Here is a 14674-nt window from a genome sequence, read left to right as displayed (position 1 = left end):
TTGATGAGGCGACGTCTTGGACGTGACACTCGATGACTATGAACACGTATTCACTTTGTAAGATGCTCTTGACAAATCTGTAGCAAAGCCTGTTCTGTTATAAACCAGCATGGTGCTCATTTTGATTTATAAGCTAATGCAGGAAAATCTCTTTTCCGCCCTGTATTGACCCAGTCTAGTTCACAAAAATTAACTACAAAACAATTCAATAATATCTCAATCAAAACTTCAGAAAATAACCAGCCAGATTCACAAAGACTGTCCATACCCCAGCATCTTGTACTGCTGTCCTGTGGAATTTAGTGGTCCTATATATATTTCATACAGTTCCCCGGTCCAATCCCATTTCAACACGTCTCCCCATTTTGCCTTTTTCCTGTCGTATTTTAATATATACTGATCAGCCTTAACATTATGAGCAGTGACAGGTGAAGTGAATAACACTGATTATCTCCTCATCATGGCACCTGTTAGTGGGTGGGATATATTAGGCAGCAAGGGAACATTTTGTCCTCAAAGTTGATGTGTTAGAAGCAGGAAAAATGGGCAAGCGTAAGGATTTGAGCGAGTTTGAGGAAGGGTCAAATTGTGATAGCTAGATGACTGGATCAGAGCATCTCCAAAACTGCAGCTCTTGTGGGGTGTACCCCATCTGCAGTGGTCAGTATCTATGAAAAGTATCCTACCAGGATCTAGTGCTAACATCTTGGTGCCAGATACCACAGCACACCTTCAGGGATCTAGTGGAGTCCTTGCCTCGACGGGTCAGGGCTGGGTTGGCAGCAAAATTGGGACCAACAAGCAATATTAGGCAGTTGGTCATAATGTTATGCTTGTTCACTGGCCAATCACATAGAGTGTTTCTACATCTTTAATTTATTTCAGTGTTAATGTACAATCCTGCATTCCCAATTAGAAGTTGCAGTGAGCCACCCAGGCCTCTGGGAAACCATAAGCTCGACCTAGAAATCTGTATGTAGCAGCTCATGAGTATGTGACTGTTTTCAGTTCTCCACCCCGCAGTTCCAGCTCCACTCTGTGACTAATGAAACACATTTAATGGTGGGTGAGTTACGTAGTGGCTGCTGCTCAGGGGTAAGACACAATCTCCCAGCCCTTTATTGGATTAATAAATGTGGGTTGGTGGTAGCAGGAACGTGTGCATCGAGCTGGATAATAGTTAGGGTGGGGGAGCGATAAGAGACTGTTCGCTCATTACTGTGTCTCCACCCGAGTTTACGCTGCACCGGGAGTCTTATCTGCCTGTTTGCTCCGTGTACTCCTCTTTTGTTCCACGGGTGGAGAACAGTGCTGAGACAGTCATTAATATCCTGTGTAATCATGCAGCACCATGCATGAGTTATGAGCACGCTCAAAAAAATAAAGAACCCTTACCACACTGTGTGTTATGCTAATAAGTCATAGTGTATGCAAATGCATGTGTGGATTGTGGGAGTCAGACTGCCAGGAGGCTGAGTGGTAACAGTGCCAGGGTCATAGGGACCTTCCTTCCGCCTCCCTGTAGTCCAGTGAGCATGACGGCTAATGCCAAGCACTCGAAAGGAAGTGTGAGTCAGATACACAGTGTGTTTCTGTAAAAGAGAGTGGGAGCAGGCTGCATAGGTTGAATGATGGAAGTCACAGAAATGACATTTTACAGCAAGGGGTGTAATTTATCATCCATCATACTTAGTAACGCTCTATCTGATTAGAAGTACAGTGTCTTATACTGTTGTCTTATTGCTCTGGTTTTAGACTCACTTGATTCTGTCAGACTCCAGTACATGTTTTACATCGTCACAAATGTGCACACTTTTTGTTTATTTATTAAAAAAAAAAAAAATTATTTGTGAGTATGTGCAGTAAGGCTTTTCACCTCTTCAGGTCCCCACATCATTCCTCTACTACTCAAAGTACACGAGTCTTGTGGAAACTAATGATGTCATCATCGGCTAAAACACCTGCGCAGGTTGTTTTATTTTTTTCGAAAAGTGCAGACGCAAAAACGTGTCGTATTCACGTGCACGGGAATCGGTGGCACAGTTTCAGTGTAACCGAACTTACACTACCTCCCACAGGTAGTCTCAGGTTCAGTACCACGGTGTGCTTCCTGGTCCATATGACAGCTTTCACATTACCAATATTTCAGGCTTTGTTTTGGAGTAAACTGCTAGTGTTAACGCTCCCAAGCCTTGTTCCTTGTTCGTTTTGATGCAGATCGTTTAGGCAGTTGAGAACACTTGGTTACCGGTGAAACCTTTCACTCTGAGAGAATGGGTATAAAGTGGTCTTGTACTGGTTCCACTCCAACAAAAGCACAAAAAATGGTTTGATGTGTGGTATGTGAACCTAATAGGCTGTGCATATGGGTTTGTGGGTGACCCATGTGGTTTTTTTTAACTGAGCCACCACAGAGGACAAGCAAAAAAAAAGTGATGTGTTATGAAAGGTTGGACAGATGAAAATAAAATGCTAAATGCAATATACAGAATGTCTGAAACTAGTTATTTATAAAATGATCTAGTAATTTATTTGAGACATACTGTGTCACAAAACGGATATGCGTGCCACATACAAAACCATGGTTCAAACCACACAAGCGCACACAATAGTAGGGTTTGTTGGTGCTGATTGTGTTTGTCAAAAGCAATATTCAGCTAATTTATTCTTTCAGGGTAAGATTTCTCAAGAAAAAAAAAAACAGAAATAAATAAATTTCCCCGCATACACAGGACAAACAAAAGGTCCTTTTGTATTCGGATCATACTGGATGTTAATTCACTGCAGATATTTGTAGTGCATTGATGTTCACGTTCATGTTTTGGGATTCTTTTATTTAAATTAAAATGGTACAGATGTTTTTGTATCGCATGTCAGTAATCCTTATTAGGAAAAATAGTTGATTTTAAAAAAGGGTTTATTCAAGCTCTTCTCCATGATATGATAACACAGTCATTACTGTTATCACTGAGTTATCTCTCGGTTTGATCCAAAATGAACTAGAACTGGAAAATAATCCCAGAATCAAACTCTTTTATGGTCCAGTGGATTGTATAATGACTCTAAGGGTGTGTTATAGTGTTTACTCATGTACATTGTTATCACCAGAATGTTAAGCAAGGTGTATTTCAAGGTCAGTATCCTGTAAGATGCACTGATTGTGTTGGAGAATCTGCAGCAGCTTTTCTCACAAACCATATCTTTGCTTTTGATTAGTTGTTTGTACATGCTCATTGCATTCCATATCCAAGCCGGAAGCAACAGCAGAATGACTTGAGATTTGTGGTGTAAAAGATGCTTCTTCTCTTCACGCAGGACCTCGATGGGCTTCCTGGAACCTGGGTGTGTTTATCTGTATCAGGTGTGCTGGAATCCACCGGAACCTGGGAGTGCACATATCCCGCGTCAAATCAGTCAACCTGGACCAATGGACTCCCGAGCAAATCCAGGTACTGTTTTGTACTGTTCATCAGTTTTATTAACATTTACATTTCTGGGATTTGGCAGACTCCCTTATCCGGAGCATCTTAGAATATATCTCATTTTATAAAACTGAGCAATAGAGGGTTAAGGGCCTTGCTCAGGGGCCCCATAGCGGCAGCATGGTGGACCTCGGATTTTAACTAACAACCTTTTAACCAACTACCACATCCCCATATGAAGATATAAACTTTAGTACAGTAATCCCCCGTTTATCTCTTGGGTTATGTTCCAAAACCATCCGCAATAAACGAAAATCTGCGATACATGGGCGGACCCACAGATGCTTTTTTTTCTTTCTTTTTTTTTTTTATTGTTTAAGCCGTAAATTACCCTCCCACACTCTTTAAACACACCCAGAAAACATTTGCAAGCATATAGTGAGATGAATTTTGGGTAAATTTGTAGAAATATCACATTTATAGTGAGTACTGTATGTATGTATGTTCCTTCCCTGAAGCCTTAGAAGGTGCAGAGCGTTTGGGCGACATAATGGGGCTTGTAGAAAAACTGTAAAAATACAGCGTACACAGAACAAAACCAAACACTCGGGACAGTGACATGTAAAGAACTGGGATGCTGGAGAATTATGCTTCCCTTTCCCCAACTGCATGCATAGCCAGCAGCCAATCACAACCGTGATTAAATGAATGGGGCATTCCGATTGGCCAGCCGTACTGTATTTTGATTTTCAGCATCCCCGCACCCCGCTTTCCTAAACAACACTACGCTGTACAGTATTTGATATATTATTAACATTTTACTTTATTTTACTTTATTATGTTTATATTTTGTTATTAATAATTAGATTTTTATTAATAAATTACCTTATTTCAACATAAAAACAATTCACTATAAGGTTTGCGGATACCACGATATACCGGGAAAATCCGCAAAAAAAATGTGTTATGTTCCAAATAAAAATCTGAACCGCGATATAGCGGGGGAGTACTGTATTGATCCTGTTTGCTCTTTCGTGGAGTTTTTTTTCTACTCTGGAATGAATTAAAAAAAACATTACAATATTTACATATGTAACTAGAAGAAAAAATGATGATCTTGGGATATGGTCCTCTTGGTAAAGAGGACGAATCAGTGTATATAGTCTCAGCCTCAAACGTCATACCCACAAATCATCCTTGAACATCTGGTGTATATGGCGTACAAAACTGGGATCATGTCAGGAGATTCAAAGTCGTCATCTAATTGGATGGCTTCTACAGGACTTTCTGAAGACATGTGTTTTTTGAAACCTGGAAACAAAGCTGTCCTGATGCTCTACTTCCCTGATGGAAGAAGGAAGCTGTCATAATTGCATCTATAACCATGAGAACTTATGAGGATCAGCTAAACGCTGGAATTTCCAAATTATGTGAAGTTCGTGCTATAGACTCTTTCTTAAATGAACAATCTTTGGTGGCATGTCTGTTTTTTAGGGACTTTTTTTTTTTTTTAGGGCTTTACACTTTTCTACTCCCGTAAACATGACTCTGAACTAAACGAACTGTGATTAGTTGCTTTACATGTTAGTCAGATGCCCTTTTGGCGTTCCTTGTCCAATAAAAGCTGCAATGGAGTCCAGACTTTCTGCCATCAGTCTGAATCTCTGGGGATTAGTGTGTATATAATGTATACTGATATTAGTCTTCATTATTTTTTTTAAACAGTATGAATTATAAGAACCTCTTCAGATTCACTCCTTATGTCTCTTAGTTTCTTGTGAATTTAATATGCACAGTGTTTTTTTCCTGTCATTTTCTACCGAATAATTTGAGTTACACGGAACTATATTTAGTCCATGTCAGGTGTACTGAAGTACCAAGAATTAGCCACCTGCTCATTTTTCCCCTGCCAGAAAAACTGACTTCTATCTGCATCACTGCAGTGTATTTGTGCCAGAGTGTGAATGAAGTGCATCTAGTTTTATATACAATAAATTAGTGTAATAGATTGTGTGTTAATGCTGAGGAGTTCAGTAAATCAGTGTGAGGATTGAAGTAGCTGCATTGCACTGAGATGAAGGATCATCATAATCGACACCTAATGCTATAAAATAGTAGTCAAGGTATATTATCATCTAAACAGTTTTGATGTAATAGATTGAAATAAATCTCATTAATATTTCGGTACTGTGCAAAGCCCTTCCAGTTTGCGTTCATGTCCGTATGATAAGACGCCATAAACTAAGAATTACCGCATGCTTGAACTGATCTTGCTGACAGAACTCAGCTCTAAAATGTTAATAGCCAGCTTGCCGTTGCATTATACTAGGCAGTTAAATGAGAGCTCATTTGAATCCATTTTTATTAAGCTCCATGCATGCTGCTTCTGCATTTTGCAGTGCCATGCTCTGCTGATAACCGTCGCTTTTTATACTAGCCAAAAAATGAGGAAATAACAATGAAGGGCAGAGCAACTCTGCAATCTTCCATTGTTTATTTCTCTTTCTGTGAGCACTTTTGTTGCTGGAAATATGTTCGAAGTGCACCAACACACCACTCAATGTCCATGACTCACACGCAAAAACAAAAGCACTGTGGATGCACCACTCCTCGTACCCACTGTTCCAGCACTGTTGTTGGAGTTGTTTACATTGCCAGGAAGATGCTGCTGCCAGTCAGGATGCACTCTGAAACACTCGCCTTTCTGATCAAGGAGAAAATCCCTGATTTTTTATTTTTTGTGTGTGTGGGTTTCAGTTATATTTAATAGCTCGGGATACATGGGAATAGTTAGGGATACATTTTTTTCCTGAATCTACCATACAGTAAAAGTGATAGATCTTTAGTGCCACTTTGCTTTTCTTTTAAACATGTAAACCAGGGATGTTAACTCTCACCAGGCTTTTCACTACAGAGCTGTTCACATAATGAGCTCCAGACACTCTAAAAATCTAGCTTTGTATTTCAAATAAAATTGATTTTTTAATTTTGGCTCATTACCAGAAGGTCATGAACCAGTGTTTTAAAGCCAGTGCCCTACACAGGCTTTATTAAAAGCAGCATGAATGATTTATTCTCCTTTTGTAGAAATGAGCAGCTGAAAGAGAGCATCTCCTCTCTGAATACTAACTGCAGCTTTAATGGTTGATTAATTCTTGATGAGTAATTGCGTGACATTTTTTTTTCCTCCTCGCTCGTTCCTCGACGAGCTCCATCAAACCCGTGGTAATTTGTCTCTCACAAATTAAGAATGTGCATTGCTTACATTTGTTAGTTCATCTCGCCTTCTTATCTCTCTGTTCTCATCTTCTCTCCTCTCTCTCTCTCTTCTGTTTGTGTGTGTGCAGAGTGTGCAGAGCATGGGCAACACCAAGGCCAGACAGCTGTACGAAGCCCATCTGCCAGATAACTTCAGACGGCCACAAACCGACCAGTATCTTTTTGCGAGTGTGTGTGCGCACACAGGTGTGTGTGTGTGTGTATATATATATATATATCCCGTATGGTGCAAGAAGCCCAGGTAATGTGTGTTTTTGAGATATCAGTGATGCTCAGCTACTGTCCTGACTAGCTAGTGTCCAGACTCCAGCAATGGTTTTGTGTTTCACTTCGTTCGTTAACCTTTCTGCTGAACCCTGTATTAAACTGATGAGCTGTTTCAGGTGTACTCGAACAGTATCACTGTGGTTTCACTGCATACTGAAAGGCAAAAATTTTAATCCATGCTATACATTTTTCTTCTAAGCTTAGCAGTTATTTTAGCATTTTGACCTTGTTACTTGAAGTAAGGGAATGAAAAATATGAACTGCTTCCATTATATGTACATTTTCTGTGATTCCATATTTAATATTTTGTTATTGCCAGTTTCCAAGAGACACATATTGTAGTCACTGTGATTGAAGCTCTGATAAAATGACAATAGAGTTCTATTAATTTAAGTTTTGAACTTTGAAATTTGTTATGAATCACAAAATGCACTTCTTGTTGTTTTTGTTGTCCTTTGGCTGCTCCCTGTTCATCCAATCCTCATATTTTGGCAGAGGTTTTACTCCGGATGCCCTTCCTGATGCAACTGTCCCATTTTATCGGGGCTTGAGAGAGTTAACCCCTCAGTGATTGTGTAAGTTCACAACCCGAGATTCAAACCCAGGCTAAAGCGGTGAGAGTGCAGGATCCTGCCACTGGACCACAAGAGTAATCACAGCATACACTATATGTACACCTGACCATCACACGATATATATGCTATTGAACATCCTATTCCAAATTTATTCTCCCTCCCTTTGCTGTTACTCTAAGCTCTACTCTTGCAGAAAGGCTTTTTATATTTGCCCTTTCAGCCACAAGAGCATTAGTGAGGTCTGACACTGATGTTAGGTGAGGAGGCCTGGGACTCAGCCGGTTCATCCTAAAAATGTTCACTGGGGTTGAGGTCAGAGCTCTCGAGTTTTCCGGCATCAACCCTCGAAAACCATATCTTTCATGGATGCTGCTTTGTGCACAGGGGCATTGCAATGTTGGAACAGGGTTTGGCCTCTTAGTTTCACTGAAGGGAAACTGTAATGTTCAGCTTACAAAGACATCTTGTACAGTTGTGTGCCTCCAGCTTTGTGGCAGCCATTTACCTTTGGCGGCAATATAGTGTGTAACATTATATATTAATATAGTAGTTGTCTAATTAGTTCAAATTCAAGTGCAGTTTTAAAGCACATTGGCAGCCATATTGCTGTCTGTAAATGTTCAGCTATTATAATATGTTACAGCTTTATGAATATATAATCAGACTGCTTTGGTGGCATCAGTACAACACAATCATGCCAGACATTTTCTGAGCTCAGAGTCCAGTATCCACACTGCTCTCTCTCTCTCTCTCTCTCTCTCTCTCTCTCTCTCTTTCTCTAACTCTTTCTTTTTTTCATAATATACAGGAGAACTTCAGTGCCTTTAGGCAAGCTAAAGTCTCAAGTGACTCCACACACCTCACTTAGATTTAGTGCTCAGATACAAGTGCCTTACACCAGATTTTACAGTATTTGAATGCAGAGCGACATGCAGCTTTCACAGCTAACTCGCTCACCTTGGGTTAGACCTGTATACTGTGAGGGAAGGTGAAACACACACACACACACACACACACACACGCCTGGAATAGTAACACCTCTCCCCTTTGTTTGTTTCTTTTGTCTCTGCTTGGGCATTGCTTTTTCCTCCTCCAGCCTGTCACACACAGCTGGCCTAATTGGGTGTGTATGGCAGCCCAACTAATTCCACATTCTCCTCTTTGGAGCCTTTGCACACTTTAATTGAATTTCCTTGGCGTGCACCCTGCTTATCTGCACTCTAGTGTTTGGTGTGGGTGTGGAAGTCGCTTCATTTCTATGCTGACCGCTGCAGTACAATATTCTTAACTGTCACAATGGATTAATCTGGATAGGGAAGGTGAAGCCTCTTCCAGAAAAAAAGCCTTTGATAGAACCCGCTTTCTTCAGAGGCGTACGTTTTCCGAATGGAGATTTACATCTGGTGGACTTTTTTTCCCCGCACTTCTGCCCAGATGTTGTCATGCTCTCTGCCTTTGCTTATTGTCTCATGTTTTTAACGGCCTCACTAATACAAAACTTGCCCTAGCATTACAAATGGTCAAGAGATGATATGCAATGAAAAGCAGCCTTTCTGCTGATAGAGACATACACTATATTGCCAAAAGTATTCGCTCACCTGCCGTGACTCGCATATGAACTTAAGTGACATCCCATTCCTAATCCATAGGGTTCAATATGACGTCGGTCCACCCTTTGCAGCTATAACAGCTTCAACTCTTCTGGGAAGGCTGTCCACAAGGTTTAGGAGTGTGTTTATGGGAATTTTTGACCATTCTTCCACAAGCGCATTTGTGAGGTCACACACTGATGTTGGACGAGAAGGCCTGGCTCTCAGTCTCCGCTCTAATTCATCCCAAAGGTGTTCTATCGGGTTGAGGTCAGGACTCTGTGCAGGCCAGTCAAGTTCATCCACACCAGACTCTGTCATCCATGTCTTTATGGACCTTGCTTTGTGCACTGGTGCACAGTCATGTTGGAAGAGGAAGGGGCCAGCTCCAAACTGTTCCCACAAAGTTGGGAGCATGGAATTGTCCAAAATGTCTTGGTATGCTGAAGCATTCAGAGTTCCTTTCACTGGAACTAAGGGGCCGAGCCCAGCTCCTGAAAAACAACCCCACACCATAATCCCCCCTCCACCAAACTTTACACTTGGCACAATGCAGTCAGACAAGTACCGTTCTCCTGGCAACCGCCAAAACCCAGACTCGTCCATCAGATTGCCAGATGGAGAAGTGCGATTCGTCACTCCAGAGAACGCGTCTCCACTGCTCTAGAGTCCAGTGGCGGCGTGCTTTACACCACTGCATCCGACGCTTTGCATTGCACTTGGTGATGTACGGCTTGGATGCAGCTGCTCGGCCATGGAAACCCATTCCATGAAGCTCTCTGCGCACTGTTCTTGAGCTAATCTGAAGGCCACATGAAGTTTGGAGGTCTGTAGCGATTGACTCTGCAGAAAGTTGACGACCTCTTCGCACTATGCGCCTCAGCATCCGCTGACCCCGCTCCGTCAGTTTATGTGGCGTACCACTTCGTGGCTGAGTTGCTGTCGTTCCCAAACACTTCCACGTTCTTATAATACAGCTGACAGTTGACTGTGGAATATTTAGGAGCGAGGAAATTTCACGACTGCATTTGTTGCACAGGTGGCATCCTATCACAGTTCCACGCTGGAATTCACTGAGCTCCTGAGAGCGACCCATTCTTTCACAAATGTTTGTAAAAACAGTCTGCATGCCTAGGTGCTTGATTTTATACACCTGTGGCCATGGAAGTGATTGGAACACCTGATTCTGATTATTTGGATGGGTGAGCGAATACTTTTGGCAATATAGTGTATTTATCTGTTGTCCATGTCAGTATCATTCTGAAGCCCTAACTTAACATTATTTCTTTTCTATCTCTTTGCTGTTCTTAATTTCCTACTTTCCTCCTCCCAGCTTCGCCTCTTTTTCCTTTTTTCCTTTGCCAGTGTTATTTCAGTCTGTCTCTTAAGGCTCACTCTCACACTCTCACCCTGATTCATGCTGTTCTTGCCCTTTGACTCTTCATTTAAATTGTAGCAGAACTAAAGATGTGCTCACTGTGGAAAGCAGGAGACTCTAATGAATAAAATTAACAGAGCACTCTACCTCTGTCCTGCCCTCTTTCTCTTTCTCACTCTTTCTAGCACTTTCTCTCTATCGCTCTAGCTCTCTCAGTTGTTTTTTGTTGTTGACAAAATAATTATACAATCCTTTTTGCCCGGGACTTAGCTTATAGAGTAGATTAGAATTCAGTTAAATAAAAATAATGTAAGATAATGAAAGACTCAGGGTGCTCTTCACATTTATGCCAAGAAAGCTCTGAAAGGTCAGATTTCTGGGCAGATTGTTCAGATTATTTAAAGTAATAGCAGTATGTGGTTCACACTAATATATTTTTTGCCTGATGGGTTTTTATAAAATAGCATATAGAACACCGTATTTAAACTTAAGCACTTTTAATCCTAAAAAAACCTGATTGTTAATGTACTGCACTATTACCTGTCACTTGTTAGTAGTGTTTTGCTTCATAAATGGTGAATGAATAGTCCTAATTGTAATTATCCCATTAATTGAATTCAGATTTAGTTTATTTTAATTGTGCTCATAATAAATAATTTCTCCAATTAAAAGACCTCCTATGCCTGGGAAAAGCTTAAGGACTTTAAAAGGACAAAGCCATTCATTAATGTACATATTACGTATTTAATTTTGCCCTTGAATGGCGTCCTCTCTCTCGAGCTGCTATTGAATTCAGTTCGCAAACATCTCTTTTCAGCATACTCTCTGAAAATATAATGGCACAGAAGACCCTACATGCTTCCCCCAACCGCCCTTCATTCAGCACAATATTGAAATTCCATGTTAAAATAGTTTGTAGTTTTTAGATAATTGCAGTGGTAGTAAAGGGATTGAGTGTTGAGGCGAAGCGGCCTGGAGCTCCTAATTTCTTTTGTCTTCTCTCCACTACAGGGAGTAGTAATTTTCCCGCCGATCTTTCTCAGGAATGTAGGGTGCTTTAGATTTTCATGTTTCTCTGACGTCCTGTACTTTCTTGTTTGTTTTTCCAACATCTCGGTTTCTTTCCCGTCTTACTCCTTATTTTTCTCCCAGGTCTACCGTCACTCTGATATCCCTGATCCATTTTTTATCAGCTGTACAATTGTTTTGTGATCAAAGATTCATGAATGTGCAAATCCAATAATGCCATAGGAGCTTTTGCCCTTAACACTTTGTCAGTTGTCGACCTGCATGATATCATTGCATTTATGGGTGTGTGTGTTGTGTGATCAGGGTGCCCCTCTATTTGTTTTGTGATCTCTCAGCAATTGAAGGAATCAGCAAGGCATCCTGGCACCTTCAGACATTTCTGCCTTTGTCCTTTAATATATATTTATATATAAAATATTTTGTATATGTATATATCCTTTTTTTAATTTAATATATTTTAATATAAATTCTTTCTTCTACCCATCTCTTTCTTCTTCCCTTTGCTGTTTTTTCCCCTCGGTCTCTGAGACCAATAGCAGCATTAAAGAGTCTTGACTCTGGTGCAGCTAATGATGGGAATAGAGATAGAGAGCAAAGACTCAGAAGAGAAGCCAGACCTACAGGAGCTTACACACTAACAAGTGTAAGATGCCAATTAAAGCTTGCTAGCCACAGCAAGGATACTATCCAAAGACAAAGTGTTTTTTTTCTCTTTTTCTTTTCCAAACTAAGATTTTAATCAGCTTTGATGCATGAAGGTGGGGATGAAGCACTTTCCACCAGCTGCTGAATGTTTATAGAGAGAGAGAGCGATGGTCAGGTGATGGTGTGTTAACTGACTGTCTCAGCAGGTGTGGTTATAATAAACAATAAAGTTTCAGGAGGTATCAGAAGTTACCATAATTCCAATTCAGCACTGCAGTATAGCTCGATGCTGTGTTTCAGAATGACTCTGCATGCCTTTTGTGTGTGTGTGTGTGTATACACGCGATGCCAAGAGTGTCCAGCATTGTGACCTCAGGCTAGGGACCTGTGATGAAATATTTGCTATAAATACTTCATAAAGGTTTCAAGTACCATCAGTCACCATGACTTCTCAAGATCCTGTTGTGGAATCTCAACAATGAATTTCCCTCACAGCTGCGTGTTTGTTAGCGATCATTTAAGCAAAAAGTTTGGTAGAACTGGGAGAGGATTCTGGAGTGGCCTTGTGGTTAAACCTGGCTTTACGAAGACTCTGCTGCTGGTACCTGGGTGTCACAGAGATCCTTGCTCAGATTGTGCACAGTTTTAAATAAGCTCTCTCACTGGCATTAGTTGTGAAGTGGGTTGACCCTGTGACAGAAGAGTCTTGTACATTATTTCAGGTATTTTGTTACCTTGCTAATGAAGATGGAAAGTAAATATACACTATATAAACTATGCAGGTGGGTAAATTAAATCATTCTATTTCAAAACAGCCAGTAAGAGCCAATTGGCAAGAAACCTGGCTGATGAGCATCACAAGCCCTACAAGCTCAGATGGGTTTCATTAAGAGTGAGAGACTCACAGTGAAACCCGAGTACCAGCAGAGCAGACTTTTTAATGATACAGACAGTTGATGACGCATTTCCCTGCATGTCTTACTGTGTGTAGTTGAACAAGCATAACATTATGACCACTCAGAGGTGCCGTGAATAACACTGATGATCTCCTCATCATGGCACCTGTTAGTGGGTGGGATATATTAGGCAGCAAGTGAACGTTTTGTCCTCAAAGTTGATGTGTTAGAAGCAGGAAAAATGGGCAATAGTAAGGATATGAGCAAGTTTGACAAGGGTCAAATTGTGATGGCTAGATGACTGGATCAGAGCATCTCCAAAACTGCAGCTCTTGTGGGGTCAGGGCTGTTTAGGCAGCAAAAAGAGGACCAAAACCCATTAGGCAGGTGGTCATAATGTTATGCCTGATCGGTGTATATGTGACAAAAGTCTAATGTAAGCAGATGCTCTGTTTTTCTTGTGTAATGACTTGATTACACAAATATAGCCATCAAATTTTTATGTAGCCTAATACACAGCCTGATGCACACTAAACTCCCTTCCATTTGGTCAGCTCTTTACCTTAAATGCAACCGTGTTTTAAGTTATTTAGACAAGGTTATGTTTTATTTATGTTATGAAGAGTTTTACATTCAAAAGAACTAGAAAATTTTAATTAACCAAAAAAATGAAATGACACCATCATAGTGACTGTATGTAGTCAATAATATTCATTTATTTATTTTTTTGTCTAAAGTACTGTTTTGTTTCTATCAAGAATCACGATGCTGCACATGATATTGGTATCAAGAGTCAAAATCGTAGCATTGTGACTACTGTATTTTCTCTCTTACTCTCTGTGTCTTGGACTCTAATCAAGGATGAAGTCAGGATGCTGTGGGGGTGGGTGGGGTGGGGGGGTTGCATTGCAGGTGAATTGTGTTTTCTTCCTTAACAACCTCTCAGAGCTGTAGAGTTCTTCATCAGGGACAAGTATGAGAAGAAGAAGTACTACGACAAAAACGCAGTCACCGACTCTTTTGTAAGTACGGCCTGATCATCTACACAGCTGCAGAAATGTCCTTCAGTACATTCTTCTGAATACATTTTACTGATGAATCATCTGAATACATTATTAATGTATAGGATTCCCACAGGTCCTCATGAAAATGTCTGATGTGTCTAATTGTGCTAGTTGAGTGTGAAATGATGGGGCTGTCTCTAATACGCATTTCAGTGAGGTGTTCGCTCAAGGCAAAACGCTCAAGGCTCAAGAAGTAGCCAATATGTGTGCTGCTCTGTCTGGAGATCACTGAGCTCTCACACCTCATGCAGCTGTTCAGAGTTCTGGTCACACAGAGGCTTCTGGTCATCTCTCTCTCACACACACACATACACAGACACACATTCACTCTCTCTCTCTCTCTCTCTCTCTCTCTCTCTCTCTCTGTCTCTCACTTTCTCTCAAGCTCAGTTTATCTCTCACTCACTTTCTCTTTCTCGTACTCACTCACTCTCTCTCTCTCCCCCTCTCTCCCTCTCTCACTCACACACACAAGCACACACACAAACAGTCTCTCTCTCTCTCTCTCTCTCTCTCTCTCACTTTCTCTC

The 14674-nt window shown here is 40.8% G+C and overlaps 1 protein-coding gene across 4 annotated transcripts in view; it reads left to right on the top strand.

The window, feature by feature from the left end:
* The window catches only part of smap1 (small ArfGAP 1), a 111047-nt gene that overhangs the window by 33776 nt on the left and 62597 nt on the right, over positions 1–14674 (top strand). For all 4 annotated transcript variants that reach the window (XM_058384116.1, XM_058384108.1, XM_058384131.1 and 1 more), the window contains exons 2-4: positions 3316–3449; positions 6770–6855; positions 14027–14102. In XM_058384116.1, the coding sequence (XP_058240099.1) occupies positions 3316–3449; positions 6770–6855; positions 14027–14102 (296 nt within the window). The remainder of the gene's footprint in view (positions 1–3315; positions 3450–6769; positions 6856–14026; positions 14103–14674) is intronic.

Source organism: Hemibagrus wyckioides, linkage group LG03 (assembly GCF_019097595.1).
Source record: "Hemibagrus wyckioides isolate EC202008001 linkage group LG03, SWU_Hwy_1.0, whole genome shotgun sequence".
Lineage (NCBI taxonomy): Eukaryota > Metazoa > Chordata > Actinopteri > Siluriformes > Bagridae > Hemibagrus > Hemibagrus wyckioides.
Note: the sequence above shows the minus strand (reverse complement) of the source record. Positions and strands in the feature narration are given on the sequence as shown.